The sequence below is a fragment of the Delphinapterus leucas genome, chromosome 13 (genome assembly GCF_059928025.1).
Source record: "Delphinapterus leucas isolate spDelLeu-1000000601 "Yukka" chromosome 13, BTC_Dleu_Yukka2, whole genome shotgun sequence".
NCBI classification, from domain to species: Eukaryota; Metazoa; Chordata; class Mammalia; order Artiodactyla; family Monodontidae; genus Delphinapterus; species Delphinapterus leucas.
In genome coordinates this window covers 87,653,928-87,669,576 of record NC_143141.1, presented here as the reverse complement: position 1 = coordinate 87,669,576, position 15,649 = coordinate 87,653,928, and the positions used below count along the sequence as shown (strand labels likewise).

At 44.3% G+C, this 15,649-nt stretch overlaps 1 protein-coding gene and 1 non-coding gene across 2 annotated transcripts in view; both read right to left on the bottom strand.

Moving 5' to 3' along the window:
* Positions 1-2,021, bottom strand: part of ADAM17 (ADAM metallopeptidase domain 17) — a 52,381-nt gene extending 50,360 nt beyond the window's left edge. Inside the window, exon 1 of the mRNA XM_022554172.3 lies at positions 1,769-2,021. Within this exon, the coding sequence (XP_022409880.1) occupies positions 1,769-1,865 (97 nt within the window). The 5' untranslated portion in view covers positions 1,866-2,021. The remainder of the gene's footprint in view (positions 1-1,768) is intronic.
* A 10,002-nt stretch (positions 2,022-12,023) lies between these two features.
* On the bottom strand, positions 12,024-12,130 carry LOC115803444 (U6 spliceosomal RNA). Its single transcript, XR_004024196.1, has one exon. It is a non-coding gene; the product is annotated as a U6 spliceosomal RNA (small nuclear RNA).
* Positions 12,131-15,649: the final 3,519 nt, after the last annotated feature.

The following is a 15,649-nucleotide window of genomic DNA, read 5'->3' as shown; positions in this document are numbered from 1 at the left end:
ACCCACCATAATGTCTTCTCTCACTCTCCTTCCTATTGTTCTAGAATCGTCTGTTTAGATGTCTCTATTCTACTACACCAAAAGCTTTCTGAAGATGAATGTAGTCTGATCTTTATATTTCCAATGCCACACATAAAAAACTTGCATACAGTATGTGTTCTTCAAACATGCAGTGAATAAGTGGTAAGTCTATGCATTTTTCTGGCACCAGTGGTCTGCACTCTGCAAATGAAAACACACGGTCAAAGGAAAAAAAAACCCTTACGACTTGTGAATGCTGCTGAGAATTGACCTAGAAAGTAAGGTTTTCTTCTATACTATGTGCATTCCTAGAATTCGTTCTACTTATTTTTCCACTTGTGAACAAGAGAATGATAACAAAAGTGAAACAGTTGTGTTAGAGTGGTAAAAATATAACTTTAATATTTCAAAATACACGTTTATTCTTTTCATTAACGTTTATCCTTACGAAGTGGATCCTTACCCTATTCCTCCATCCTCACCACCCCTAACTCACCATTTTCCTTCAATTTGTATTAACTTATCACATCTCAGCACTTCCTACCAGGTTCTCCCAGGCCTTTCTTTAAACTAATCACCTGTAATCCATTGCAATTTGAGATAACCACAAAGCAGTCGTTCAGGTGAGAACACAACACCTTTAATACCCTCCGCCAATTACAATTTTTGTCCATTAAATAAGGAAAAAGAACTGCCAGGTAAACTAATGCAAAATTTTTATTGGCCATAAAGAAAATCTACACAGTGTCTCAATCTGCACGATACTATACTATATGGATTCATGGTGAGATCTGGGGGCCAAAACAGCCATGAAAAATGAGGCTACAACTTCTCACACTGGGAAAATATACTGTTTCATACTTTGTTACTAATTAATCAAGCTCTCTTACACGCTAACTTTTAACAGATAAAGGGCCCTAACAGGGGTCACTATACGTTTACACAAACTAACTCCCACCAAATTTCACATCTCTCAATGTTAGTCCATCCTTCAAATCCAAGCTCTTTAGAAAATCCACATGACCCTCTACTTTCTGGCCTCAAAACTGACCAAATTGGTCGTCCCTGATAATTTTTGTTTCAAATGGCAAGGAAGGCATTCACAGTAGCGGCATTACGAGCTGGCCCGGCAAGTATAAGTACCTTCTTCCATAAGCTACAATTTAAATAACTAACACGCTTAAGATGTTCGCAAAAAGCAACTCCAAGACGAGTTCCCCAGGCACCGCCTTCCAACCAGATTACCTCCTGGTTACTAAGTACCTCCTACAGAAGAAAACCTAGTTCGCTTCCTTGGAGAGCCAGGAAGAGCCGTGCAGCCTTGGGCCTTCCTATCCTCCTCCACAGCCCTGCCTTTGGTAAGGACACAATACAGATTTGATCCCGAGAAGGGCAGGGACCTGGACCACACCTCCCTCTCCGAACACAAGCCACCACCAGCCCGCCTCACCTCTGTCCGGAACACACGCCCAAACACGAACTCAGCGGGCAGACCCCTCCCAGGCCCTCGGTCACTCCCGGAGGCTCCCTCCAGGATCCCTGCCCACCCCGAGACAAGCCCATCTCCATTCTTTCCTGAACTCTGAGGGCCACACCCCCTTGCTACGCTGCAAACTTAGGGACGCGCCACCGTCGTCCAATACCCCGCCCCCAAACACCTGATAGATCCTGCTCCCCTGCTCTTCCCCGAAAGCTGCGCGCTCCAGGCACCCGGTGCCGGCCGAAGCCAGATCCGCAGGGTCTTTACCGAGTCGCTGGGGGGAGCCGAAGCCCGGCTCGTCCGGCGGTCGCGGCGCCAGCACGAAAGGAACCAAGCTGCTCAGGAAGAGGACACACTGCCTCATGTTCCCGGCCCGGCCAGCGGCTCCACCTCTCTGGGCAGCCTTCGCCTGACTGGGGCTCAGGACGCTGCTCACATTGGGAGAGGAGGGGATCCGCCCGGCCAGGCGCCTGCAGCCTCTTACTCTTACCGCGCCGCCTACCGGAAAACTCTAGAGTCGGGCTCCAGGTTCCCGGAAGCGTAGGCAGCGCTCGGAGAGGCTGGCTCAGCCTGCTTCCGGCCGCCGCCGACCCCCGCACCGCCCACAGCCGGGCGCCGCGCGGCATGCCGGGAGGCCCTCACTACCGTCGGCCCCGCGCCGGCGCGCCGCCATTTTGCCGCCCCCTCCGCCCGCCCCCTTGCGTCCCGCCTGGGCTCGGCCGGCGCCGCCTCTGACGCGGCCCGCGACGTCCTGACTCGACCCCCTCGGGCCACGCCTCTGTCCCTGGGTGACCGCCGCGAGGGAGGCGGGAGCTCGCGAGTAGGCCTTCAAAGGCGCACCCGGCCACCTCCCTCGCCTCGGTCCGACCCACGTCTGGATAGGATCCCTGTTACCCTTTTTACTACCTAGCTGTGGAAACCACCGTGGGGTCCAGAATGGGCGAGGAGGAGCGCCGGGCCGGGTGGGCTCGGGGTGATGACCCAGCAGCGGAGTGCCTGGGACGAAGGACGGGCTCCCGGGAGCAGAGGCCCCGCGTCCATGCGCCAGCTTCTGCGAGACCAGCCTCCTAGTCGCAAATGGGGTGCAGCTTGGCTTTCGGGGCCCAGCGTCGTACCACCCGGGCATCTCAGGCCTCCGTCCGTTGTAACGGAAGAGGCTTTGTGGCGGGAAATAAATAGGCGCTTCCTTGATGCCCATTTTCTCGTTGGCCCCGCTGTATGTAGAGGGTCTGCAAGCATTTCCAGAAACTAAATCCTAAACCTAACTCCTCGTCTGCCCGTACAGGTTCTAGGGAGGTCCAGCCAACTTCTTGAAACCTAATTCTATGCTTGGTCACTTTAGCTTAGACTGGAAATTTGCCAAGACACTTTGTGTTTTGTTTTGCAATCCTTTGCATAATTTTAGCTCTAGTGAGTGTTTATGGTACTGAATAAAACATTCTCATAACGTTGGACGTGAATTGCTATTTTGGTTCAACTAAAGTTTATGCAAGTACGACGGGACACATTTTCCACTTAAGAGTGAGTGGGACAGCCTTGTCTCCATTATGAAATCGAAAATTCTTAGGAATAGAATATTAGTCCTGTCTGGTCAAGTTTTACGGCTACTCCTAATAAAATACTCAAACTATGGTTTTGTCCTATGAATTTAGGTTCACTGTGGCATGCCTCAGTAAAATCTCAGCATCTTTTCCCAACAGTTATTATCCAGAGTTACTGGTTTTGTGCATTTTGGGCTTAACTGGACCTGTTGTGTTCATCTGAGGTATAAAATGCCTTCATTAAACATATACATTGATGGCATACCTAATCAAAAAGTAAGCAGAGGTTCACCTCTGCAAATTGTACATAATTTTTAAAAGATGTATCCCATAAAACATGTGACAGTTGTAGACAATTTTTTTTTGTACAGTGAGAATATCATCTTACTTTCTGAGCACCCAGACACCATGCTCTCCAGCTTATACCTTTAGTAGATCCTAGATTTTACTCTTTCTGTGTTTCACCCACAGCTCTTCTACAGTACCTTGCTTGTAGACGGCCCTTCACCATCTGTTTAATAAATGCCATTTTAAAAAAGTAAAGTTCCTGATTCATTTGCTTATTCATATCCAGAAGTCCTAGATTTTCAGAGACAGTCAAGGTTTCAAGTAATTTTTCCCATTCACAAATCAGGACCCAAATTATGATTTCCAGTTTGAGGTTTATCTTTCATTTATAAATTGTCCATGCCTTTTAGATATAAGAGCACCACGTGGGGGAGATAAAGAGCCAGAGGAACATAATAAGAGGGACACATTGGATATAACTAGTAGTCTGAGCCAGATGTCTTCAAACTTTTATACTCTTATCCCCAAAGAATTTTTAAAAAATATTTACTCCTTATACACATTTAACATTTTTCATCATAAGTGTAAGTAGTTGCAAAGGATGAAATTTCCAGCATAATGTAAACACATTTATTTGTTTTATTTATTTATTTATTTTTGGCTGCGTTGGGTCTTCATTGCTGCGTGCGGACTGTCTCTAGTTGTGGCGAGCGGGGTCTACTCTTAATTGCGGTGCACGGGCTTCTCATTGCGGTGGCTTCTCTTGTTGTGGAGCACAGGCTCTAGGCATGCAGGCTTCAGTAGTTGTGGCACGCAGGCTCAGTAGTTGTGGCTTGCGGGCTCCAGAGCACAGGCTCAGTAGTTGTGGCACACGGGCTTAGTTGCTCTGTGGCATGTGGGATCTTCCCGGACCAGGGCTCGAACCTGTGTCCCCTACATCGGCAGGGGGATTCTTAACCACTGCACCACCAGGGAAGTCCCAACACTAACATTCAAAATTAAAATTCTTAGGTTTAAATTTACCCAATAGAATATAAATACCTGACAGATTTGATAGCCACTGTGGTAGCCAGCCTCCCCAATGGCCCCGAATGATCCCTGCTTCCTGATATTCACTCCCTTGTAGAGTCCGTCCCCTTCCACACTGGTCCAAGGTTGGTCTCTGTGGCCAATAGCGCAAAGAGGAAGTGATGGTATTTCACTTCCAAGGTTAGGTTGTAAGAGACTGTGTCTTCCATCTCAGGTGTTCTCTTACTTGCTTGGTCTCTCTTGGATCACTCACTAGGCAAAGCCAGCTTCTGTGTCATAAGAACATTCAGGAAGACTATGGAATGGTTCATAGGAAGAGAGGTGACCAGCCCACAACCAGCAAGTAACTGAGATCTGCCAAAGACTATATGCCTGAGCTTGGAAATGAAACCTCCAGCCCTAGGCAACCTTTAAGACAAATGCAGTCCCCCAACCCAACAGCTTGACTGCAGCCTCAGGGGAGACCCTGAGCCAGAACTGCCCACCCAAGCCATTTCCTGATTTTTGACCATCAGAAACTGGGAGATAATAAATATTGGTTATTTCAAGCTCCTAAATTAAGGGTAATTTGTTACACAGCCACTATTGTCTGTTTGAAAAACACATGAACAAGTTAACTGGATCCTGGGTTCCTCTCCTTAACAACAGAAGTGGTTCTTTTAATTTAGGATTTAATAAAGATAAGTAAAAGATTACTTGAGATTTGCTGATCCCAGGCTATAGAATGAATTACTTACAGTTTACTTACTGCAAGTGAATGTAAGAGTAAAATATTTACAATCATTAAACACCTGTTGCCACCTATGGTTCTGGAGTTAACTAGCAGATCCACATACGCATTGGTAAGACCTTTCATCTAAATGATCAGAGACATGGCTGTCTAGCTCTGGCTGAGTTTGGGGGCTTTTTCTTCTGTCATCCCAGCTCTATTTCTCTTATTAGCCACTATTTGTCCTATACCAATCCCACCAGTCCTTATAGATGTATAGATTCTTCATCACTCTATTTCTAAAATGCTAATTATTCCTACATCTGTATCCTTTTTTGCCAGTAAACAAATCTATGTGAAGTTAGCACTTCAAAAAGTGTGAGTTGGGACTTCCCTGTTGGTCCAGTGGTTAAGACTTACAATGCAGGGGGTGCGGGTTCGATCTCTGGCTGGGGAGCTAAGATCCCACATGCCTTGAGGCCAAAAAACCAAAACATAAAACAGAAGAAGCAATATTGTAACAAATTCAATAAAAAACTTAAAAAGTATGAGTCAATCCACAAATCTCCATTAGACGATAGATCGCTCTTACTGGAATATGACTATATACAAAGTCATGTACCAAGAACTATAGTTTCCAGGATTTTAGTTCAGAAATTTTAATGTATTTCAGATCCTTTTAGAAAGAAAAATGAAAAATACATCACGCACGGAGCAAAGCAGAATATTTGAGGAGCCTCACTGGTAAACAGATGGTTCTTCGGGAAATATTTAATAGGCAAAAAAATAACCAGCCCTCTTGAAACTGGAATAGTAGCTCCCCTCAAGTTCAAAAAGAGGAAACCAGCCATTTCATTCAAAATGTTATTTCAAGAAGGTTCATTTCTAAAATTTTAGTAACAATTTCTCTCTCTCTCTCTCTCTCACGTACACACACACTTTTTTATGTCTCTTTCTTATCAGGCATCTTTGTCTTTATCACAGCATTATCAATATTTGCAGCGGCTACTCTGTCTGTTGTGAGCAGAGGTAGCATATCTCCTATATATTGTATGCCATACAAAATGTGGAGCTGTGTTCTTTTCCTTCTTAAATCCCTTTCTCTCTCCCTAGAGATCTCGGAGTAATTGAACCACAGGAATAACTGAACACGGAGAGTAGATTGGATAAAGAGAAAAAAATGGAAACTTCTGCCGGCTTGAAATTACTTCAGGTCTGAAATGGCCAAAAGTCATTACTCTTGGGTTGACAGGCCCCAGAGAGGAAGCAACAGCCAATTACTCTCCAGTTCTGCAGTGGCCACATAGGCCTTAATTGAAAACCTGTTCTATTCCATCCTGTTTAGAAAAACAGAACTCAGTTGTTGAATGTTTAAAATCTGATAATTCTACTAGCATTTTAAGAATAATACCTCCAAAGTGAATGAAATCAGAATCTCAAAGAGATAACTGCACTCCCATATTCACTGCAGTGTTATTCACAATAGCCAAGATGTGGAAACAACCGAAGTGTCCACTGGCAGATAAATGGATAGAGAAGATGTGGTGTGTACATACAATGGGAGATTACTCAGCCATAAAAAGGAAGGACATCTTGCCATTTGCAACAACATGGATGAACCTGAAGGACATTATGCTACATAAGTCAGACACAAAAAGGTAAATACAGTATGATCTCACTTACATGTAGAATCTTATAAAGGTTAAACTCAAAGAAGCAGAGAGTAGAACAGTGGTTGACAGAATCTGGGGGTGGGAAGGGTGGGAGTGGGGAGATATCGGTCAAAGGTACAAAGTTTCAGTTATAAAATGTGCAGATCTAATGTACACTATGGTGACTATAGTTAAGAACACCGTTTTGTATACTTGAACTTTGCTCGGACAGTGTTTTCTCTTAAATTTATTTGTTTGTTTGTTTATTTATTTTTGGTTGCGTGGGGTCTTCACTGCTATGCGTGGGCTTCTCATTGAGCTGACTTCTCTAGTGGAGCATGGGCTCTAGGCGTGTGGGCTTCATTAGTTGTGGCTCGTGGGATCTAGAGCGCAGGCTCAGTAGTTGTGGCGCACGGGCTTAGCTGCTCCGCGGCATGTGGGATCTTCCCAGACCAGGGCTCGAACCCGTGTCCCCTGCACTGGCAGGCGGATTCCCAACCACTGTGCCACCAGGGAAGCCCCTGACAGTATTTCTTAAGTGTTCTCACCACACACACAAAAATGGTAACTATGGATGTGTTAACTAGCTTGATTGTGATAGTCATCCCACAGTGAATAGGTATATAACATCAACACATTGTATACCTTAAATACGCACAATTTAAAATATATATATATATATACACACTTTTTTTTTGTCAATTATACCTCAATAAGGCTGGAAATAAAGTAATACCAAAGAGACCCACATCATACCTTTGATCTCAAAGGACTTATATCCTAAAAGATGAAAGATACATAGAAACACAAAAACATACAATGTGTATTGGCCTAAAAAAAACTGGTATCATGCATTTTTTCCTATTAATTTTTTTTTTTTTTTCGGTACGCGGGCCTCTCACTGCCGTGGCCTCTCCCGTTGCGGAGCACAGGCTCCGGACGCACAGGCCCAGCGGCCATGGCTCACGGGCCCAGCCGCTCCACGGCATGCGGGATCCTCCTGGACCGGGGCACGAACCTGCGTCCCCTGCATCGGCAGGCGGACTCCCAACCACTGCGCCACGAGGGAAGCCCTCCTATTAATTTTTTAAAATAAAATTTTCATTTTGGAATAATTTTAGATGTACAGGAAAGTTGCAAGATAGTACAGAGTTCCCATATACTCCCAGCTTCCCCTAATGTTAATATCTTACGTAATCAAGGTATGTTTGTCAAAACTAAAAAAAATAACATCCGATTTCACAATTTTTTAAAGTATGTGCCTTTTTGTAGTCTTTAAAAAACTGTGACGTAAATTTTATGTCACATAAAATTCACATAACATAAAATTTATCGTTAGTGACATTCAGCACATTCACGGTGTTGTACAATCATCACCACTATCTAGCTCCAGAAGGTTTTAATCACCCCAAAAGGAAACCCCATACACATTAAGCAGTCATTCTCCATTACCCCCTTGTCCTGGCCCTTGATAACCACTAATAGAACTGCACCGTTTCTGTTCCAGGAGTCAACCCAGGATACCATATTGCATCTAGTCACGTTGACTTTGTACGCTTTAGGACATATAAAACTATTCCTAAATATTTTACTCTGTAGAGAAGTACCAGTTAATATGCTTAATTGGGGTTGAAGGAAACTATCCAGCTCAGTCCCTCACTCTTCTCTCCTCTATACTAGTCTAACAGCCTCTGAAGTGACTTTCTTGCTTCTCGTTTTCTCTCCACCAACATCTCTTCTTGTCTTAGATAACACTGGCTAAATGTCTCTTCCTCATGGCATGTTTCTTGCTTCTTTTATAGTCTATCCTCCGTTTTGTCCCGCATTGCTGTCTACTGATGCTATCTTGTTTTTCTCCACAAGAGCATAAGTTCCTGAGGCAAGGACTATGCTACCTTCCACAGCAAGTAACACGGTCCTGTGCAGAAAGCTATTCTCATTAACCAAACTACTTAGACAATTTAATGCTTGTAATGGGTGGAACTGTGTCCCATAAAAAAGATATATTCAAGTCATAACCCCCTGTATTTATGAATGTGATCATATTAGGAAATAGTCTTTGTAGATATAATCAAGCTAAGGTGAGGTCCTACTGGATTAGGGTGGGCCCTAAATCCAATGACCAGTGTCCTTATGAGGAGAAGTGACACAGATACACACATAGGGAGAACACCATGTGATGACATGGGCAGAAGTTGGAGTGATGCAGCCACAAGCCAAGGAAAGCCAAAGGTTGCTCAAGACCACCAGAAGCCAAGAAGAAGCAAAGAAGGATTATTCCCGAGAGCCTTCAGGGGAAAAAGGCTCTGCTGACACCTTGATTTTGGATTTCTAGCCTACAGATCTGTGAGAGAATAAATTTCTCTTGTTTCGGGAATCCCCTGGTGGTCCAGTGGTTAGGACTCACACTTCCACTGCAGGGGGCCAGGGTTTGATTCCCTGGTTGGGGAACTAACCTCAAAAGCCCCACGGTGCAGCAAAAAATAAATAAATAAACATATTAAAATTCTCTTGTTTTAAGCCACCTAGTTTGTGATCATTTGTTATAGCAGCCTTAAGAAACTAATACATGCTCATGGAACACACCCTGAGATTTCCTCCCCTTCTACCTTTTCTTCTGAAATTCCTCTTGCCCAGAACATATTACTAGCTATCAAAAACCTACCTACTGGGGCTTCCCTGGTGGCGCAGTGGTTGAGAGTCCGCCTGCCGATGCAGGGGACACGGGTTCGTGCCCCCGTCCGGGAAGATCCCACATACCGCGGAGCGGCTGGGCCCGTGAGCCATGGCCGCTGAGCCTGCGCGTCCGGAGCCTGTGCTCCGCAATGGGAGAGGCCATAACAGTGAGAGGCCCGCGTACCGCAAAAAAAAAAAAAAAAAAAAAACGAAAAAAAAACCCTACCTATCCTTCAGTGGCCATCTTAAGAGACTTTGTGGGTTCCAGGTCTCCTTCACAATTTTTTAGTAGTTGTCGCCTTTTGAAGATCCCATGGTAACTGATAAAGAGTAGGCAGAGACCTATTAACCAATAGACTTTTAGGAGACTTTTTTTTTTATTGGACACAAAGCATGTCCTAAGCCCTGAGAATCAGGCAACCCCCTAATGCAAGCCCAACTCAGAGAAGCTTCCGCGTAGATTTGATAAGTTTCAACATCATAGTCAATATTACCCCAGGTTCTGCCAAGTACTGTGTCATTTCCAGCCATGACAGCCCTCCTCAGAGAGGGGACAGAAGGACTAATGTTATCTGGTTCAGGACCCAGGTCTCATCTTTTGTTATTCCATAATTTATACTTTCACCACTCAATCCTGCTTTGTTCTTTGAGGATTTCATTAAGGCTTAGATGCTAATGGCATGGACTTTGGAGCCAAACAGCCTGGATGTGAACAATCTACCATCTGTTTGACACATCACTGAAACTCTCCTAGCCTTACATTTAAAATAGGGAATGAAAAGTACCTACCTCATAGGGTTAAATGAGAGAGGCTGGTCTTTATCTGGTAGAGATGTAGGGAAATAACTGTAGCATTTTAAAGCAATTTGTTGGGGCAACTGAATGATGAAAGAAGAAAACAGAAAAGCTATACATTATGCATACATTTGGTCTTTCAAAGCCAGTCTGCCAGAGGGTCGCCAGCAGGGAAGAGAATAAATTTACATTTTATTTTACTTCTCCCTGCCTAATTCTAATTTTTAATATTAAAGCTCTCATGATTAATCATTATTCTTCAGCTGTTCCCATTTTCTCCAAGAATTCTTGAGGCCAGGTCATGGTAGGTATGGACTCAAGCCCCTCCCCCCCCAAGCTCTTTGTTTCTGTTCTTAGTTGGAGGAAAGCTCTTCTCATCCTGGGCTGATGCACTGTTTGGAGAAAACTTGCTATAGGGCATGGGGACTGACTCCGTTCAAGGAATCTTATTTCATGAATCTGTCCCCAGAAAATAAAATAACTGGTTAATATTCTTGAATGATTCACTCTTTGCTTTTTGGCAAATTCTAGTTTATTCTTGCTTGAGGGTGAACAATAAAATCCACAAGTTAACTCCCACATTTTTGACCTAACCCAGCAATTTAACCTTGTTTACTTGCCAAAGCTACTATCAAGTAGCTGTGTGCCTGGCTTCCTTTCCCTCTCTCCTCTCCCCCTGTCCTGCCCACTGGCAGAGAGCCTCTCGTGAATTATAAGATGCTCAAGAGATCAGACAGCAGGAGATTGAAAAAGAAGCAAAGCCATGGGTAGACAGGCCCTGAAAGAAAAGTGTTAGGATCTTAGTGGAGTGCTTTTTATGCCTTTGAAATAGCCAGTTAATTTTCCAGAGGGATGTTGGCTTGGGGCCAGAGGGGGTTGGTGCTCAATAAAAATTTATTACACAAACAAGCAAATTTAGGCTTAGAGCGTGCTAGCTGATTAGGAATGAGCTTGTCCTTCTTCTATAAAAGCGTATTGTTTACCCACATTGTGGCTTAGGAAAAGGAGGTACAATCAGGTGCGGGGTGTCTGCAGGCTCTTTAAGGGGACAGCACTCACTTACATTGTAGTTGATGCGAATGGTGTCCTCAGAGTTGGGCAGTGGGTGGTCTCCAAGCTGACCATGACATCCCTGCAGGGAGCTAAGAGGTCAGGGTCTAGGATCCCAATCAATGAGAGATCTACTTGTAAAAACACCTTAGAATCTAGACAACAGAAAGAAGCACTCTTGATTCCACACTGTTCAGATTATGCATGAAAATCAGGGAGAACTCCCTGTCCAGTGGTGCCTCTCTCCAGAGCAGAGGTTCCCTAATTCTGATCTGCGTGGCCACTGTGCAGTCCTGTGCTCTGCTTCTGAGGGACCAGTCACACTGAAGAGCCTGAATGTAACAGAGTTGCCTGGGGGGACATTACCATTTATTTACTGGCTTGCTCTGAAGCAGTACAGACCAGACAAATAAGTCGATGCAGAATTACAACGCTGGCTTATTTTTAGTATCATGTACAGCCCTCAATATTTCATCACTACAACTATCTGGTTATGTAATGATTTTTTTAACATATTTATTGGAGTATAATCGCTTTACAATGGTGTGTTAGTTTCTGCTGTATAACAAAGCGATCAGCTATACATATACATATATCCCCATATTTCCTCCCTCTTGCGTCTCCCTCCCACCCTCCCTATGCCGCCCCTCTAGGTGGTCACAAAGCACCGAGCTGATCTCCCTGTGCTATGCAGCTGCTTCCCACTAGCTATTTCACATTTGGTAGTGTATATATGTCCATGCCACTCTCCCACTTCGTCCCAGCTTACCCTTCCCCCTCTCAAAAATATGGAATGCTTCATGAATTTGCATGTCATCCTTGCGCAGGGGCCATGCTAATCTTCTCTGCATCGTTCCAATTTTAGTCTATGTGCTGCTGAAGTGAGCACTGTAGATTTATACATTCTGCCTTGTTCTGGAAATAATTTCAAAGTAGACATCCATTAAAAACTCCAGTTAGTGTCAAAGATGTGAATTTTAAATAAACAAGGGAATGTGCGTGTCATCCAGTTTGGTGATGTTTTCAAGTCTTTTTTTGGGTTGTTATTGTTTTTAGCTGTAGCGCTCTAGCTCCAAAAGAAATCTTTTGCAGAAACTTAATGTGTCAAATAGATCAAAGGAGAGCACTGGGTTTGAAGTACTCCTGGATTTCAAACTTCGGCATGCATCGTGATCACCTGGAGAGTTTGCTAAAACTCTCCATAGATTTCATAGAATCCCTAGGCCTTCCTGAAGTTTACAGAAAGAAGTTCATTGATTTTCCCAAAGTCCCACAGCAAGTTAATAGCAGGAATGACAGGCCAGGACTCAGATCTCCAGTCCATGGCTTTGTTGCCTAAACGGTGGTAACTCTTTACACAACTCCTGAAAATGGGCTCTGGCTGAGGCCGGCTAGTTTCTGACTGTCATCTGACAGGTGAGTGTGCAATCCAACAGTTGGTAGTAACAGGACCATCCACCCAGCAGAATATACACAGAACAGCTGGAAGGCCCGTCATTCACCAGTTGTCACCTCCGATGCCTCCACAACAGGGTACTCAAGTTGAGCACAGAATGCAAAATTCAAGAGTGAGGCATCTATTTCGAGAGAATGAGAGGGTACAGTGCTCTTTCTACAGTTAAGAGCTCTTAGCCCCTGGAGAGGTACAGGGATATTTGCCCTTGAGTCTTCTTAAGAAGAGAAATACTGGGAGGGCAGCCTGATCTGGGTTTGCAACCTCTTATTCTATTGGGTTGGCCAAAAATTTATCTGGGTTTTCCTGTAACAACATACAGAAAAACTCGAATGAACTTTTTGGCCAAACCAATAGTTTAGCCTGTAAAGAACTAAGGAGAAAGAGACTAGTATACTTGTTTCTATCTAAGAAGTACTATCTCCCCAGAGCCATCAGGAATTTTCATCACTTATTTTTTTGGCTGTGTTGGGTCTCTGTTGCTGAGCGCGGGCTTTCTGTAGTTGCTGCGAGCAGGACCCACTCTTTGTTGTGGTGTGTGGGCTTCTCACTGAGGTGGCTTCTCTTGTTGCGGAGCACCGGCTGTAGGGCACACAGGCTCAGTAGTTGTGGCGCACGGGCTTAGCTGCTCCACGGCATGTGGGATCTTCCCAGACCAGGGCTCGAATGCACATCCCCTGCATTGGCAGGTGGATTCTTAACCACTGCGCCACCAGGGAAGCCCCTCTAGCTTATCTTTAAGAAAGAAAGCTCATTTGCATTTTATTTTGCCCTGAATCAACAATTTAGGATTGATGAATCAGAACAGAAGGAACTCAAGTGCTCTACCTTGTAACAGGAATATTGGGCCTCTAGTTTGACCCTGGTGACCCACAGAGCCATTAGTCAGCTTACATGGTGCCCTAACAAGTTTCTGGGCCTCCCGCCCACTGTTGATACATCCCTGGCTTCCTGCCTCAAGCTTTAGGCCAGTCTCCCAACGCTGATCTCCCATTAATACTGAACGCAGACCTCTAACCTCACATCCACCAGCCAGATGGATCCTCCTTACCTAAAACCTTAAGGATCAGTTCTAACTCACCTCCACGGCATCTTGTCAAATCACGAAATCTGCTTGTTGAGTATTAGAGTATAACTGTATTTTATTTTTACTTTTTTTTCTGTTTTTTGGCCACACTGCACAGCTTGTGGGATTTAAATTCCCTCAACAGGGATCAAACCTGGGCCCTTGCCACTGAGAGCACAGAGTCCTAACCGCTGGACCACCAGGGAATCCCCTATTTTTACTTTAAATACAAAACCATTAACATGGGCATGACTTAGAGTCGAGGCAGAGTGAACCGGAGCCTCCTGTGCTCTTCTGCATAATCAACCCGCTCAACTTCAGTTGCTCACAGGAAGGCCCTCTCATTTCATTAGCCTCAGGTGGGCACAAATCTCAACCGTGTGCTGCTAGATTCAGAATCATTTAACTGACTTTTTACTCCCCTGCTGTGAAAATCACCTGATCTTTTCTTTGGCCTTAATTGTTCATGCTTCCTTAAGGCAGTCGTTTCCTAAGTACCTACCAAGCCCTGATCATTAGCATCAGCGTCGCCTGGGAAGTTGCTGGAAACGCACATTATCTATGGGCCCTACCTCAAGCCTACTGAATCAAAATCTGTTTTAGCAAACTCTCCAGGTGATCACGATGCATGCCGAAGTTTGACAATTACGGCCTTGTGGCGCTATCAATCACTGAAGTTACCTGTTGAGAAACAAAGGCATTTCCTCTTGGTACTTGTTCCTGATTTTTTTCTCATGTCAACAGAACCACCTTTCCCCATCTGCTCCATCAGTGAGTGCTAATTAGAAGCAAAACCGCTGCTTACGTTTTTTTTTTTTTTCGGTCATTTTCTTTTTGTGTCTACTATGCCCTTGAAAATCTAGGGCAATAGGTCTGCTCCAAGTGTGGTCCCACGGTTTTCTCTTCCACAAGACTAGTTTCACTTTATTAGAACTTTCCAATTCTGAAATTAGGTTGTCCTGCTGCTCACCGAGTATTCCACATATGTATATCTCACAACCCATTTACACTTGGAAATATTTTCACATATTGGCTCACAGGTCGGGCAGGTGTCTCTTTCATAGGTAAGAAAACTGAAGCTGAGAGAGATTAAAAAAGCGGCAAAGCTGCAACTACGAGTACCCAGTATAGTCCTTGGCTCATAACAGGCACTCAATATACTTAACGAGTAAGTGAATGAACGAATGCTCGTGTAAGCTAGATCTTTTTCCGCTAGGTCACATGTCTCTCACATCACGCAGCTGTAGGAATAGACAAGTAATCTTGTCCCATTTATGTTCCTAGCTCCAAAGTAGTGGCGTTGCCCCAGTCTCAGGACACAATAGTCTTCTGAAATCTTTCCACTGAACACACCAAGGTTCTAAGTTCCAGAAGACCTGAAAGAACACCACCTGTTAAGGAGAATGGCTGAAATGCAGGGCCGTGTCTGAAGACCCACGGCTCTAGGATGGAGAGAGTGCTCAGCACTAATTCCAAATGGGCAAAAAACATAAGGTGATGCCAGCAGAAAATAAAATACAAGTAGTTTGGTCTCCTTCAGGGTCCAGAGTCATTCAAGTCAGATGCTGTGGAGTGGCGCTTGTAAGATGAGTGAGGGGCAGGAAGTTTTTTCAATAAATGCCAACTTCTAGTATACACATACACACATCCTCAGAAATGAGGTTGACCTGAGCCTCATTAAGTGGGTTTAGCTCCCCTACATTTCCAGAGTGGAAAGAAAGCATGGCTGCACTTAATTGACTTTTAAGCAGAACTCTTCTCGCTTTCAACAATGTCATCTGCTGTCACAGAAAGAAAAATGGTGATTTTTGTATATAGGCAAATAAATCTCATCTCAAACAAATAAGTCTACAGTATATAATTTCATTTGTCTAAATTAGCAACGAAAT